This window comes from Oryctolagus cuniculus, chromosome X, assembly GCF_964237555.1.
Source record: "Oryctolagus cuniculus chromosome X, mOryCun1.1, whole genome shotgun sequence".
Lineage (NCBI taxonomy): Eukaryota > Metazoa > Chordata > Mammalia > Lagomorpha > Leporidae > Oryctolagus > Oryctolagus cuniculus.
This window is the reverse complement of record NC_091453.1, coordinates 27,357,420-27,374,205: the sequence shown is the minus strand read 5'-3', so window position 1 is coordinate 27,374,205 and position 16,786 is coordinate 27,357,420. Positions and strand designations below refer to the sequence as shown.

General features: G+C 38.2%; 1 protein-coding gene across 1 annotated transcript in view; it reads left to right on the top strand.

Annotated features, from left to right (window-relative positions):
* CASK (calcium/calmodulin dependent serine protein kinase) overlaps positions 1-16,786 on the top strand; it is a 368,265-nt gene that overhangs the window by 252,393 nt on the left and 99,086 nt on the right. The window contains 3 exon segments of the mRNA XM_070067495.1: positions 4,112-4,210; positions 4,212-4,250; positions 14,001-14,081. Coding sequence (XP_069923596.1) covers positions 4,112-4,210; positions 4,212-4,250; positions 14,001-14,081 — 219 coding nt within the window.

Here is a 16,786-nt window from a genome sequence, read left to right as displayed (position 1 = left end):
GAAATGTCGGTATTAAACTGCATTTCATAATACAATTTAGAACCCTTTGGATATGACAAGCATTCATGTTCTTTGGCTGCTGTGGGTTAGAAATCTCATGTATTGTCACAGACTTGTGATTAATAAATTATTTTTATTTAAAAAATTTTAAGTCAACTACTGCCATTGTGAATGGTTGTTTCAGAAGGACCTTATTTCTTGGAAACAGATAAGCCAAAAGTTGATTTCACTGCCCCAGCTCTTGGAAGTTTTGCCCTGTGCCAATACACACAGTGAGACATGGGAAGCATGGAGGGGCACATGTGTGCTACATATCAGAGAGAGGCAGTCTATGTTGGGGAATTCTTTGCACTCCCACTATTACTGAAACGTGTACTTTCTATTCAGCAGAATCACTGTTTCATTTTTAGCCATGCCTGACAACACAAAACCAAACACGTTTGTCTAACACTAAGACCCCAAAACTAGGAGGCCCCTAAAGTTTTCTTTTCCATATTAGAATCTTATAAGGGACTTGAAAAAAAAAAAAGAAAGGTAAAGTAGTTTCAGAGTTGCAGCCTTTTCCTCTTAAGCCATAACTGAAGCTTGTGGAGATGAAAATGATATATACTTTTGTTCCTTTGTTTGCCTTGCACACCATCAGCTTTTAAGTGCATATAAATTTGTCTGTTATTTTATTCAATTTACAGTATATGCCAGTGGTGGGTGTTTGGTCTAGCAGTTAAGCCGTTGTTTATGACACCCGTGTCCCACACCAAGAGTACTTAAGTTCAATACCCGGCTCCAACTCCTGTTTTCAGCTTCCTGCTAATGTGGACCCTGGGAGTCAGCATTACTGGCCCAGGTAGTTGGGTCGCTGCTGCCCACATGAGACCTGGGTTGAGTTCCCAGGTCCCACCTCCCAAAGTTGTGGGCATTTGGGTAGTGAACCAGTAGATGAGATCTCTCTCTCTCACCCTCCCCCTCTTTCTCCCTTCCTTCCTCTCTCCCTCTTTTTCTCTCAAATAAATTCAAAAACTGAAATAAAATAAGAAAAGACATAGCATATGCCAAAACTCTGTTTTCAGAGTTGTTTTAAGTAGAGGATCTTCTGCTTCACTTAGAGTGAATTGGCCACTGGGAATAAAGTCAACACTTGCAAGGTAATTAAATGCCTCAGGAAATACTTGTAGGTAGCCATCCCCCATCAATCCCTGGAAATTGTGAGTGACTATCAGGAATGCATAACCATGGCCTTCTGGTTGGATTTTGCCAAGTGAAATCAGATACAAGGTACTTCAAAAAGTTCCCGGAAAATGGAATTAAAAGATAAGCTTATTTTGGTACAGAACATTTTTAAATCCATCTTTTTTTTCGTAATACACATTTTCCATGAACTTTTTGAAGTTTTTTTCATACTTGTATATGAAAAGAAACACAATTAGTAATGAAATCAGCAAATGAGCCTGGTAGCAATAATGATAGCTCACTCAGATCTAGCACTTACTTATGTTCCAGGAACTGCTTTAAACACTTTAATTATATTAACTCATTTAATCCTCACAGCAAGTTCTGACGTAGGTACCATATAATAAAATCTCCCACCTGCCTTTCTGAGTTATAAGCATTTGCTAATAATAGAATTCTTCTTTTGTGTTTGTTCAGTTGCTAACTTCCTGGTTTCCAAGGCAATGTGCTTCATTCCAACAGCGTCTGGTGTTTGATTTTGTCTATTTTTAAAACATTGAATTGTTATTTTTGTTTCTCTGTAAGAAACATGGACTGTTTATTTGAGGGAGAGAAAGAGATAAGACAGAGAAAGCTCTCATCCACTGGTTCATTCCCCCAAAACCCCAAAAGCTTCCAATGGTCCCTGGCTGAAGCTAAAGCTGGCAGCCAGGAACTCAGTCCAGGTCTCCCACGTTGGTGGCAGGAACCCAATTACTTGAGGTATCACCAGCTGCCTCCCAGGGTCTTCATTAGCAGGAAGCTAGCTAGAGTCAAGAGCCAAAGCTGGATACGGAACCTAGGTGCTCTGATGTGGGAAACAGGAGTCCGGAACGCAATCCATGTCTCCCATGTGGATGGCAGGAACCCAATTACTTGACCCATCACCCTGGCTCCCAGGGTCTGCAATAGCAGGAAGCTGGAGTCAGGAGCCAGACTCATGTATCAAACCCAGGTACTCCAGTGTGGGATATGAGCATATTAATTACTAGATTGAATACCCACACCTAGATTCTTTTAAAACAGAGCTCACAATCATTTCATTATTCTGGAATTATTCACAGAAGAACTCCTAACCAAAACCCTTGATCTAGATGGGTATTTTCAAGAAAAATTTGATGAAACCTATTAATCATAACACATTTATACAGAGTAGAATATTCCCATAAGACTTATCAGAGTCTCTCAGAAAAGAGTATACTCTCCTTAATTCATTTACAATGTTTTTATATAACATTTCATAAATATTTTGTGAAGTGGTATAGGTGTCATATTTGAAAAGTAAATTGCTCAAAGTCTGAAAAAAATAAAATAAATATAGTACATTTACATTGTCAGAATTTATAGATTGCGGCTGATTTTAAGTAATTTTAATTGGACTTTGGATTCTCATTTGCTAGCTTACTTGATATGGGAAGGTAGATGTCAGAGAATACTATTTCACTGGAATGTATGCTAACATTTGGCCTAAGTTAATGTTTTTACAAAGTACAAAAACATTTTTTTCAGCTATGTTACATTGTGACAGATAGCCAGTTGGTATCTACACAGAGAATTCTAAGCTCCTATGACTTTGATATTGAAATAAGTGAGATTGTTTTATAGCCCTATTTTGCTTCCCCTATAGACTCATCTCCCAAACTTATCTTAACCGCTGAACCTGAAGGGTTCCCTCATAAAAAGAGTGAAGGAATTTCCTGCTCAACTTTTATTCAGTTGAGATGGTTTCTCAACCCCTATCCCAAGGAAAAATCATTTAGACTTTAAAGAGCACATCAGCTCCAGGATGGGGGAAGACAGAACATGGCCGTGCCCTGTTGATCAGTCACCTCTTTCTTGAAACTGGTAAATTGAACACAATTTCAATAGGATGCCAATATTTAAACAGTCTCATGGCATTTATATTAATGGGGTGTGAGATGCAGAAGAGACTGCCTTTTGGAATTCTGTCTGTTAGAAAAACAACACCTTCCAATTTTAAGAGCTGTCCCTAGGTAGCTCACATAAGCTCACCCAGTCAGCTTCCTGATGCTGAATAGGGAATAATTCCGCACCCCATCTCTGCTTCCTGTCCCTACTTGCCTTCCCAGCTCCAAACTTAGAAACTGAATGTTTTTCATACTGGTCTCAGACATATCCCTTTTACCAGGAGACTTCTTGCACTTTTCTCACAGATCCACAACCTTTTCCTCAAGTCTTATGCCTTTTGAGTAACTCATAATTCTTTTTGTTTGATTTTAGTCACTTTACCATAATGGCTTGGTTGTCTTATCCCTATAAGAGAGGCAAAAAGTAACTTACTGAAGGCAATATGCAAATTACTTGTTCAGATGAAGCTCCTGGCTCCTGGCTTCTGCCCTGCCCAGTGCTGGCCATTAAAACCATTTGGGGTGTATTGATAACTTCACATAGCTTCACAATTGCTGCTAATCACAATTCCAAAAACACATTTTAAAAATGTTGCCTTGAAATTTTTAATTTTTTAAAAGATTTTCTTTGTTTGAAAGGCAGAGTGATAAAGGGACAGAGTAGATTTTTAAAATTTTTTTTTATTTTAGTCCTTCCTGAATGAAAGTATTCTAATCTCTTTAGCTGAAGATCTAAAGATAGAAGCTAGAATCATGAGTACTCTATGCTTCAATTATTGAAAATGTTGTAACTTATAAAACAGCAAGAATATATATATATATATATATGGGATATTTACTGATGCAAATTCTCATTAATGAACAACAACAAAAGAATTACATTTGTCCCTTTCTTCCCTTAGAATTCAGACCTTTAGGATCAGACTTCTGTTCTTGAGAGTTTGATTCACATTGAAGCACTATAGGGACTATTGAATAATAGTGAGTATTGACATCTCACTGATGATAACAATGAAATTTTCTTTCCTCCTCCTCAGATGAATCCAAGGCAGTGGAGCCATATCTCTGAAAGTGCCAAAGATCTAGTACGTCGCATGCTGATGCTGGACCCAGCTGAGAGGATCACTGTTTATGAAGGCACTGAATCACCCATGGCTTAGGTACATGGGCACACAGGTCACCATCCAGACTCTGCACACTCCGTGACAGGAGTGTGGTGCTCTGTAGGGTGGTCCTTTTCTTTTTCTGAGCACTTTGCATTACTTTGGTTCATCTTGCTTGTCATGCTGGCATGTCATCTGCAAACATCTGAGCAGAGGATAGGTTATGCCATTTGAGTGGCATTGATCAGACAGAAGGGTACAAAAGCAGATTAAGCCAGAATATATCAGGGAGAAGTGTACTTGTTCTCTGCCAACATGTGTTCCAAAATTATGGAACCTGACCAACAAATTAATTGTCTATTTTGGGTATGACTGTACTACAGTATTTGGGTATTTTAGTATAGATACTAGATATGAATTAATTGTCCTGGAAAAAAGATTTAAAATTCTTTCTATGTCTCACTGCCAGTGAATATTAAGGAAAATTATAGCTTGGGATGTCAATGAAGCAGTAGTTTGATTAAGGAATTGTGTGGTTCATAAGTTTCAGGAAATTCTCCTTACAGGTAGGAAAATTAATGCTCAGAGAGATTAAGAGTCTTGCCCAGGAGCCAGCATTGTGATGTAGCAGGTGCTCGTCTGCAATGCCCACATGCCATATGGGCACTGATTGAAGTACAAGCTGCTCTACTTCTGATCCAGCTCCCTGCTAATGAGCCTGGGAAGGCAGCAGAAGATGGCCTGAGTGATTGGGTCCCCTGGGAGTAAACCAGTTATATGAAATATATTCATTCATATTCTCTCTATCTCCCTCCCTCCCTCTCTCTCCCCCTCCTTCCCTCTCCCCTCCCCTCCTTTCTCCTCTTTCTCTCCCCCACCCACTGTCTGTAACTCTGCCTTTCAAACAAATAAATAAATCTTTTTAAAAAAGAAAAAAAAAGAGGCTTGTTCCAGGTCATCCAAGTTGTCGATGGCAGGTTTTAATTCAGCCTGGTACTACCTTTCATTTGTGTACTAGGTCCTGTCCCCTTTGCTTCTTTAGCAACATTGTTCGAACAGCTCTCCCCTTTACCCTATCATCAGTTTTCTCTCTGTGTTGAATCTAGTATGCAGTAAGTTTGTTTTTATTTATATACACATACACACACTCTCACTTTCTCCAGAACCTGTGCTAGTCAGGTTTGCAACCCTACTAAATCCCACCAAAATCATTCCTGTCAAGCACCTACTGACTTTCACTCACTAAGGCCAGTGGTCAAATACAGACCTTGGCCTTGCCTTCCAGCAACATTTGACATCCATGCTCCTGAAACACTCTTCTTCTCTTGGCTTCCCTTCCTTGTTTCCGCTGCTCCTTTTCAGATCTTGCTAATTCTTCCTCATCTCCTCCCACTCGCCTCTTCATTTTGGAGCACCTTGCCCCTCCTCTTTTTCACTGCTCTATGTGCATGCCCCTGGAGACATCATCTAGTTTTATTGACTTAAATGCCATCTCTACAGGGATGACTTCTGCATCCAGGCCTCTCCCCTGAGGGATTCTTTCTTAATCTGCTATACAGTTTTGACTTCATGGTACCTCTCTGATTTCAGCCCTTCCTGTTGTCCCTTCTTTCACTCTGTTCCCATCATATTGGCCTTGTTGCTGTTCTTCAGACTGCAGGCACATTTCTGCCTCAACACCTTTGTATCCTCATGCCCTTTCCCTGGAACACTTTTGCCCTGGTAGCTTTGTGACTTGTTCCCTTGTCCCCTCACTGTCTTCAGCACTTTGCTTAGATATCAGCTTCTTAGGAAGACCTTCCCCTGACACTCTAAAATATGGGGAGCAGGCATTTGGAGCAATGGTCGGGACACTGCCTGGGACACCTGCATCCCATATTGCAGTGCCTGGTTCAAGTCCTGGCTACTGTGCTTCCAATACAGCTTCTTGCTAATGCACACCTTGGAAGGCAGCATATGATATCTCAAGCAATTGGGTCCCTACCACCCATATGGTGGATACAATTGAGTTCTGGGCTCCTGGGTTTGAGCAGGCCCAACCCCAACTGTTGTGGGCATTTGGGGGAGTGAACCAGTAGATGGAAGATCTGTCTCTCCCTCGCCCTCACCGTCGTCCTTGCCCTTCCCTCCTCCCTCCCTTCTCTTCTCCCTCCCCACCTTTCAGATGAATATTAATAAATAATGTAGAATGCAGAAGAAGAAATGCCTCCTGCCACCTCTATTCCCCATCCCTTTTCCCTGCCTTATTTTCCTTTATGCGTTTATCACCATAAGGCAAACTTGCATTTTATTTATTTATTATCTGTCTACCCCATAAAATAAAAGCTTCATAAGGCTAGGAATTTTCAGCTCTTGGTTCACCTCCATCTACCATCTAGAAAGCCTCTAACACGTGGTAGGTGCGCAATATATATAAATTATTTCATAAATGTCCATTACATTATACCATGCTATTTCCCCAGATATTGTATAAAACATATAAAATATAAATTAATACTGTATCTTAATGGCATTGATATGAAATAATATCCTAAAACAATTTTGAAATTCCAGTGCATCTTGATTCTTGAAAATGTTGCTTCTTGTGGCTGGCATTGTGGCATGGCAGGTTAAGCTGCTGCCTGCAACACTGGCATCCCATGGGAGCACTGGTTTGCATCCCTACTACTCCACTTTCAATCTAGCTCCCCGCTAATGCACCTGGGAAGACAGTGGAAGACGGCCCAAGTGCTTGGGCCCCTGCCGCCCACCTGGGAGACCCAGATGGAATTCCAGGCTCCTAGCTGCATCCTGACCCAGCCCCTGCTGTTGCAACCATTTGGGCAGTGAACCAACGGATGGAAGATCTCTTTCTCTGTTTCTCCCTCTCTCTGTCACTCTCTCAAATATATTTTTAAAAAATGTTACTTCTTATATATGCATTCAACCCTCTGCTATTATGTGCATCCTAGTTACCCCCAGTTTCCCCAAAAAGAAAGTAGGCAAACAGATTTTTTTCTCCCACGTGTGAAATGACAGGTGTTTTTTTTTTTTTTGGGGGGGGGTTAGGGGAGAAATGTTTCTTTTTCACTTTGCTTTTCTCTGTGTCTCCATAGTGGGGATCTTTTCTTCATTAGAAACTTGCTCAAATGCAAGTGACAATGAAAATGGCAGCCATTATAGTCATTTTTAAGATCCTATAGATCTATTAAGTACATACTTAACAGCTTTCATTATCACAGCTTCTCTTGGTTAATAGCATGTTTATCTTTGGAAACTCTTGTCCCTACCACTGATTATAGTTCTTGTGCTAAACAGTCTGAACTTAACACATAACAGACTTCTGGCACAAGAAAAGACAAAAGACAAAAAATATTAGTGACTTAAGTAAGAAAGTTCTAGAAGGCTGTTGACACTCAGTGTCATATGCCGTGTCTGAACTACAGTTCCACATCACTGTGACACCTGAGGCTAGAAGAATTTGCTGAGAATGTTATCTAACTGGTAAAAGCAGGTGTGTGATATATTTCATCACTAGATCATGTATAAATATATATCGTTACTATGGTTTTAAGTGGTGTTCATTTAAAAAAGTCCTGTTCCTTTTTTGTAAATAAAGTTCTATTTATTTTTTATCTGCATTGGGTTTTTTTTCTTTTTATATTTAAGTTTTACTTTTTGTTTTGAATAGGTTATTAAAATCATAAGGTACAGTTATCAAAACCATCACAAGGTACATTGTGAAGACTCCTATTTCATCTCACATCCCTTTCTTTTTCTTTATAATTTTATTTAAAGTATACAAATTTCAGGTATTTCCTATATACAGATTCAGGAACATAGTGATACTTTCCACCCTACCCTCCCTCCCACCCGCCCACACTCTCACCCTTCTTTCTTCTCCCTCTCCTATTTCCACTCTTAATTTTTACAAAGATCTATTTTCAGTTTACTTTATACTCATAAGATTAACCCCACACTAAGTAAAGGATTCATCAAATAGTATTAAGAAAAAAAAACACTATTCCTCAGCAGTAAAGACAAGGGCTGTAAACAGTCATCGAATCTCCAAATATCAATTTCACTCTTACATTAACTTTTAGAGACTCTTAGATACTCTATTAATTACCACAGATCAGGGAAAACAGATGGTATTTGTCTTTTGAGGACTGGCTTATTTCACTAAATATAATGATTTCCAGTTGCATCCATTTTGTTCCAAAAGACAGGAATTTTTTTTAACCGCTGAGTAGTATTCCATAGTGTACATATACCATAATTTCTTTATCCAGTCATCAATTGACAGACATCTGGGTTGATTCCATTTTTTAGCTATTGTGAATTGAGCTACAATCAACATGGAGGTACAGATAACTCTTTCATATGCTGATTGCCTTTCCCTTGGGTGAATTCCCAGGAGTGGGATGGCTGGGTCATACAGCAGGTCTATACTCAGATTCCCGAGGTATCTCCATACTGTCTTCCACAGTGGCTGCACCAGTTTACATTCTTACCAACAGTGGATTAGGGTACCAAAAACAATGAGTATTAGGCCAAGTAATATGTGAATGTCTTGCAAATATATTATACCTGTTTAACACCTTTATCTATCTGAATTAATGATATTTGGTAGGAATATTCATCCCAATAAAAGTAGGCAAATTAAGACTGTATTTTTTTCATAACTGATTGAGCTCTTCTTATATCCTTTGTAGCCTTAACACATAGACTGCAGAGTATATTTTTTTAACTTTTATTTAATGAATATAAATTTCCAAAGTACAGCTTATGGATTACAATGGCTTCCCCTCCATAACTTCCCTCCCACCCGCAACCCTCCCCTTTCCCACTCCCTCTCCCCTTCCATTCACATCAAGATTTACTTTCAATTCTCTTTATATACAGAAGATCAGTTTAGCATATATTAAGTAAAGCTTTCAACAGTTTGCACCCACACAGAAACACAAAGTGAAAAATACTGTTTGAGTACTAGTTATAGCATTACTTCACAATGTACAGCACATTAAGGACAGAGATCCTACATGAGGAGTAAGTGCACAGTGAGTCCTGTTGTTGACTTAACAAATTGACACTCTTGTTTATGGCATCAGTAATCACCCTAGGCTCTTGTCATGAGTTGGCTGCAGAGTATATTAACTATAATAAAAGGTGAAAAGGATCTTTATACTAGGCTAGTGATTTTGAAGTTTGGAAAATCAATCAACACACTAATTAAATGTGTATTCAGAATCTAGTGTGCACAAGGAATTGTGAACCATGTCATGTGCTTCATTAAAATGCAAGGCACGGGGCCAGCATTGTGGCGCAGCAGGTTAAGCCACCTCCTGCGAGGCTGGCAATCCATATGAGCACTGGTTTGAGTCCCAGCTGCTCTACTTCTGATCCATCTCCCTGCTAACATTCCTGGGAAAGCTGTGGAAGATGGCCCAAATGGGAGACCCAGATGGAGCTCCTGGCTCCTGGCTTTGGCCTGGCCCAACCCTGACTGTTGTGGCCATTTGGAGAGTGAACCAGTGAATGGAGGATTCTCTCTCCCTCTCTTTCTTTCTTTGTCTCCCTCTCCTACTCTCCCTCTCCCTCTCCCTCTCCCTCTCCCCCTCCCCTTCTCCCTCTCCCTCTGTCTCTGTAACTCCACCTTTCAAGTAAATAATTTTTTTAAAAAAGCTGCAAGGCACATTGCTGAGAATTTTTCTGAATTAATATCACATTATTAGTGTCAGGAGGGGCTATGTAATTCAGAAAAAAAATTTATTGCTAATTTGTTTTCTGAAAAGAGATACCTTAATAGACTTTTTCATTGAAAATTTTGTGATTTCATCTGCTTACGAACTATCAGAAATCATAATTCAGGGTAGGGATTTAGCCTAGCCATTGAGTTACCCACATCCCATATCAGAGTGCCTAGGATTAGGTTGGGGTTCCACTTCCAATTCCAACTTTCTGCTAATGCATGGCCTGGGAGGCCGCAATGATGACTCAAGTAATTAGATTCCTGCCAGCTACATGGGAGAGCTGGATTGCATTCTCAGCTCTTGCTTTGTGGGCGTTTAAGGATCTTTCTCTCTCTCTCTCTCTCTCTCTCTCTCTCTCTCTCTCTTTCTCACTGTCTCTGTCTCTCAAATAAAATAAGTAGAACTTTTAAAAAGGAAAACTCATAATTGAACCATAATTCTATAAAAAGAAAGACATGCTTTTCACCTCTGTCCTTATCTCTTTCTCCACTTCACTTTAGGGAATGGTGAGCAGAAAAGAAATTCACTAGAAATAGAGTTCACTGTGAGATATGAAGTAAACTTCCCAGTCCGTTGGAGAAAGACATATCCAGGCTCTGAAACAGATTTTGATATGCTACCAATATAACATAAAGACACAGAGAGCTCTGTTATTCGGAGACAGACTCTTCTCAGTCCTTTGGCTAACATAGGGTGGGCTCTTCTTGGGGCTCGTTTTGTATGCGCTCCATTCCTGGAAGTTCCCAGGCTGCAGGCTGCTCTCACACCCAGGCTAGGATATATTAGGAGGCAAAAAACATTCCAGCTTTGCCACGAGATCGCCCCCAAGTCCTAGGATCACCACCCTGTTTACCTTCTTTGCTCCAGCTTTGAGAGTCCTCTGTTACTTGCTTTATATATGATAGCCAAGATTCTTAGTATAATTATTGGAGGCATAAGGTGAAATCTGCTTATTCTTAAGTCACGTTACTGGGTGGTCATTTTAACATTTCATTTTTGGATCATCAGTTTCCTTGTTACCAATAACTGACTAAAACGGGAGACTTTGAGGAAAGGAATTTATTCTGTTGAATAGGAACTGCTTTAAAAATCAGCTCCAGTGCCATTGGTTGCTCTAGAATCCACTCATGATGTGCATCCTTTAGGCTGAGTGTCCAGTCTTCCCCATCTCAGTTAGTGTCAGACTTTCAGACTTAGTGTTATCATTGATTCTTCTCTCTCTCTCACACTCCACATCCAATCTGTCAGGAAATCCTTTTCTCTCTGCCTTGAAAATATATGCAGAATTAAGGACTTTCATTCTTTGAAAGACACCATTAAGAGAATAAAGACAAGCCACAAACTGGAAGTAAATTTTGCAAATATAGCTCTTATAAAAGGCTTATATCCACCATATGTAAATAATTCTCAAAACTCAATAATAAGAAAACATGCAACTCAACTCAAAATGGGAAGAGATTTGAACAGGCACATCAAGAAAGAAGACATACAGATGGCAAATAAACACAAGCAAAGATGCTTAACATCAGTAGTCACTAGGGATATACAAATTAACGCCATAAGGAGATAACAAAACACATGTATTCGAATGGCTAAGATACATAGAATACAAAAAAAAATGTATATTGAGCTAAACTGGCATCTTGTGATTTGGTTGTTAGCTATAACCCTTGTCTGTACCCCTGTGGAACAGTGGTTTATCCACCTTTTACTTGTAGGGCTCCTTGTTTAGAGGAGCATTGAGCCGTGATTATAAAGTAAATTGAAAGTATGTTATTACAAAATAAAAAGAAAGAAAGAAATGAGGAGGGAGGGAGGGAAGTATCATTGTATTCTTGGTATCATATCTATTAAATTCATGAAATCAGTTCTGTATATATTAATAAATTAATTAAAACAACAAAAGACTATAGCAAATTAGTGTTGGTGAGATGTAGAACACCTGGAACTCGCACACTGCTGGGGGCAGTGCACAATGTTACCATCACTTTGGGAGTTTCTTAACAAGTTGAATGCACTCCTACCATATGACCCAGCATTGTACTCTGTAGTATTTACCAAACAGAAGTGAGACATACTTTCTTTTGTGTTGTTGTTGTTTTGCTTTATTTATTTTTACCTTTGATCTTTGCTTTTGTTCATTTTTTCAACAAATACCTTTTTCATATTTTAATTTTTAAAATTTTTAATTAATTTTTAACAGATTCAGTATGCTTTGTAGATACAATTCTAAGAACATAATGATATTCCCTTCTTCCTTCTCACCTCTCTTTTGCTCCTACCATCCTTCCTTCTCTCTTTTTTTCTTTTTTAGTTTTTGAGATAACATTTTAAATTTGCATTACAGTAAAAAGGCTTAATACTTTGCCAAATGACAAGTTTAACAGGTAAAAAGCAGAAAGACCCTAGTTTAGTGGAAATATGGACAACACCCTTAAACAGTAATTGAATGGAAAAATGTTTAACCCATATACAGTAAATTTTAAAGTAATCACAGATAATTAAAAACCATGGCAGTATAACATTCTTAAATTGTTTTACAAAGATATACAACAGTTTTACAAAACTATTTGCAGCAATACTGATACACAGACATTTCTTACTTTTTTCTTTTTTGTTTGTTTTTGTTTTTTTGAATTTTAGCTCCCACATACAAGGGAAAACATGCAGTATTTGACTTTCTGGGTCTGGCTTATTTCACTCATGTATAGAATTCTAGAAAATGCAAACTATACTGACAAAAAGTAGCTCAGTCACTGCCTGGAGACAGGGATAGAGGGTCACAGAGGAGCATGAAGAAACTTCTTAGAGTGATAAATGTGTGCATTATCTTTGGGGATACTTTTGTACTTTTAGACATATGTCAAAACTTTTCTAATTGTACATTTTAAACATTGAATTTATTATGTGTTAATTATACCTCAGTAAAGCTTTTAGGGGAAAACAGAAAATATATGTATTCACAGTCTGTGGTGTCTTCACCCTTTTTATTGTTTCCGTCTGGCTTCATCCACCATCATCTTTCACCTGGATTACTGCAGTAGCCTTCTAACTGATCTGTTTTTTAAGCCCTAGTCCCCTTCTAAAGTATTCTTAGTGCAGCATCTAGAGTATTTCCTTAAAGTTCAGTCAGATTTTGTCACTCCAGCCCAAGACCCATCCAGTGACTCCCTCTCCCATTCCAAATAAAAGCTAAAGGCCCTTCATGGCCTAACCCCAACCTTGTCATCTTTCCAGCCTGACCCTTTCTTGCCTCTACCACAGCACTTCACACACATTGGTCTCTTTTTCACTTCTCAAAAATTCCAGACACCCTCCTTCCCTTGAGCCTTTATGTTTGTTGTTCTCTGTCCAGACTACTCCGTCACCTCTTTTGAATATCATTTTCTCAACTGGGCCTACTCTGACCACCCTATTTTAAATTGCAGTGCACGCAATCCCTCTTACTCTGATTTACATTTTAATTTATTCCATAGTACTTTTGACATGTGCTATAATTACCTTTTATGCATTTGTTCATCTTCTCCCACTAGACTGTTAACTACATGAGAGCTGGTATCTTTGTGGGTTTTACTCATGTGAGTTGTGTTTAGAACAATACTTGGCACATAGTTGGCTCTGTGAAATGAATGAGTACTTACAGCATATAAATCTTCAAGATACATTGACAAGTTACGGTAGTTGCAAAGTGGAGATAAGAAGAATGACAAGAGATTTGAAATATACAGGAGGAATAGTTGAGGCAACTGCAGACATTATCTCAGAGAATGGATTTCATAAAAGCATGATTCTCCTCTTCATGATTGAGGGGTTATTATATGGAAAAGGTAATATATTTGTTCTGTGTTGCCAAAGAATACAGAGCTAGCCTAAATAAGCTAAATGCAGGCTCAGACTAAGAAAGAACATTTTCAAAATTATACTTTCTTAAAATTATAATAAATTTCCATAAAGTAATGCTCTTCTACTAGGCAAGGTCAAGCAGAATGATCATGCACCAGGGATTGAAGAGGATCACGCATGGAGAAAATACACTTCTTTGCTTTTTTAAATGGTTATGTACAGCCAGTATCTTTTCTCTTTTATAGGAGCGGGATCGTTATGCCTACAAGATTCATCTGCCAGAAACAGTAGAGCAACTGAGGAAGTTCAATGCCAGGAGGAAACTAAAGGTAAATTAAAGAAATTAACAAAACACTAGATACACGTGATGACAATGTTTTTATTCTCATTTGGTACCCATAAATATAGTCTAGTGTTGGCCATTGTTTTTTGTTATGCTTAAATTCTCATTTCCAAAATTGCCACCCTTTCAGTAAGATTTGGCTTCTTAAAATCATTTAAACTAATATATCCCTATGAATCTCAAAAATAAATGATACATGTATAATAAATTACATTTTAAATTTCTTTTGTCTTTAAAATGCATAGCAGGGATATAGTTACATTGTTATTGAGTATGAATCTAGGCCATGTTTTCTCAAACTTGAATATTTTGACAGAAAATGAGTTACGTTCAATGGTATAATACTGTATTAGAATTGGAACTAGTATTGAACAAGTAGTTATCACAAAATAGTAAATAAAATCCCCCATTGCCTTGATCTGCTAAAAATAGTTTCAGATCATTTTTCATACCTTCTTTTGTTTAGTTTTCCTATGTGTCTTTGTCCTTGTTACCACTGTTACTCTCCTAAAAAGCAAAATGGTTATCATCACATATGAGAGAGTCCGATTGACTTCAAAAGGTTCTGAGAAAGACACAACATAAAATAGATGAGTGTTTCCAGCACTGGGAGAAAATGCTACAGGATGACATTATCCCACTGTCCCTACACTGGCCCAGGGTGACAGAGGAAACTATTAATGTCTTCGAATCAATTTCTGTTTGACTTACTTTTGATACTGAAAATGTTAACTCTGCCCTCTAAGTGGTTGACTGGATAGTAGTCCTCCTTAGTCACATACCTCTTGCCTACTATAAAACTTTTCTTAAGTATTTCCAGATATGTCACTATTATTATTTCATTATTCAACTCATGGAGTTTATGACTGATTGTATGCAACTCTAGATTTGTAAGAACATTTGTGTGAATTTGGGAGAAACTGTAGAGTTGAACTGCCCAATGTGCTATCTACTAGCCACATGCAGCTATTTAAATTAAATTAATTAAAATTAGACAAAGGTGAAAGGTCAGCTCCCCAGTCACACTAGTACATTTCAAGTTCCCAACCACCTCAGGTGGCAACTGGCTGCCATGTCGGACAGCACAGATAGAGAACATTTCCGTCACTGCAGAAAGTTCTGTAGGACAGCACTACTATAGAATAAGGGAAATTTTAACACATCGTAATCAGTGATGATTGTTCCCATTTAAGCCTTTCTTTTCATTCCTTTTACAGGTAATCATTCAAACTAGCTCATTCTCTATTGCTTTAAAAACCCTTGGCGAAAATAATTATTAATGAAATACCATTCTTAAGACAGGACCCAAAGAATTTTCCCAAGATTTTGATTCCTGTGCCTTGATGTCCACGTGAGCCAGTGTAGCCAACAAAAGAAAAAAAAATGTTATCATCATCCAAAGTGAAATTTGATCAGCTGTTTTTGAAGTTGGTTTCCTCTCCAAACTATTTTTTTTTACCTTGTATAAACCAAATACTTTTATTAAGATTTATTTTTAAATTTATAATATCAGCATATCATTTTTAAAAAAATTAAAAAAGTAATAAATATTTACAATACTGGAAAATATCATGATGTTTCCACAAGTTTACTAGATCAGAGTTCTAACAACACCATTGCTGCCATATCAAAATGTAACAGTTTCTGGTAAAGTTGATCTTGCCTTTCTTTTTTTTTTTTCTTTTTTTTTTTTTTAACTTTTATTTAATGAATATAAATTTCCAAAGTACGACTTATGGATTACAATGGCTTCCCCCCCATACCGTCCTTCCCACCCACAACCCTTCCCTTTCCCACTCCCTCTCCCCTTCCATTCACATCAAGATTCATTTTCGATTATCTTAATATACAGAAGATCAGCTTAGTATACATCAAGTATGGATTTCAACAGTTTGCTCCCACACAGAAACATAAAGTGAAAAATAATAGATGATTTTTTTTAAATGATGATGAAATCAGAGCAGACCTATTGTCATGTTTAATCCCAGTGAGAGTCAAGTTGGGAATTGATAATTTCTTTTTTTTTTTTTTTTTTTACAGAGGATCAGTTTAGTATGCATTAAGTAAGGTTTTCAACAGTTTGCACCCCCATAGAAACACAAAGTGAAATATATTGTTTGAGTACTCGTTATAGCATTAAATCTCAATGTACAGCACATTAAGGATAGAGATCCTACATGAGGAGTAAGTGCACAGTGACTCCTGTTGTTGACTTTACCAATTGACACTCCTGTCTATGGCATCAGTAATCTCCCTATGCTCCAGTCATGAGTTTCCAAGGCTATGGAAGCCCTCTGAGTTCTCCGACTCTTATCTTGTTTAGACAAGGTCATAGTCAAAGTAGAGGTTCTCTCCTCCCTTCAGAGAAAGGTACCTCCTTCTTTGAAGACCTGTTCTTTCCACTGGGATCTCACTCGCAGAGATCTTTTGCCAGAGTGTCTTGGCTTTCCATGCCTGAAATACTCTCATGAGCTTTTCAGCCAGCTCCGAATGCCTTTAGGGCTGATTCTGAGGCCAGAGTGCTATTTAGGACATCTGCCATTCTATGAGTCTGCTGAGTATCTCACTTCCCATGTTGGATCACTCTCCCCTTTATTTACTCCATTGGTTAGCGTTAGCAGGTACTAGACTTATCTATGTGCTCCCTTTGACTCCCAGTCCCTCCACCATGACCAACTGTGAACTGAAACT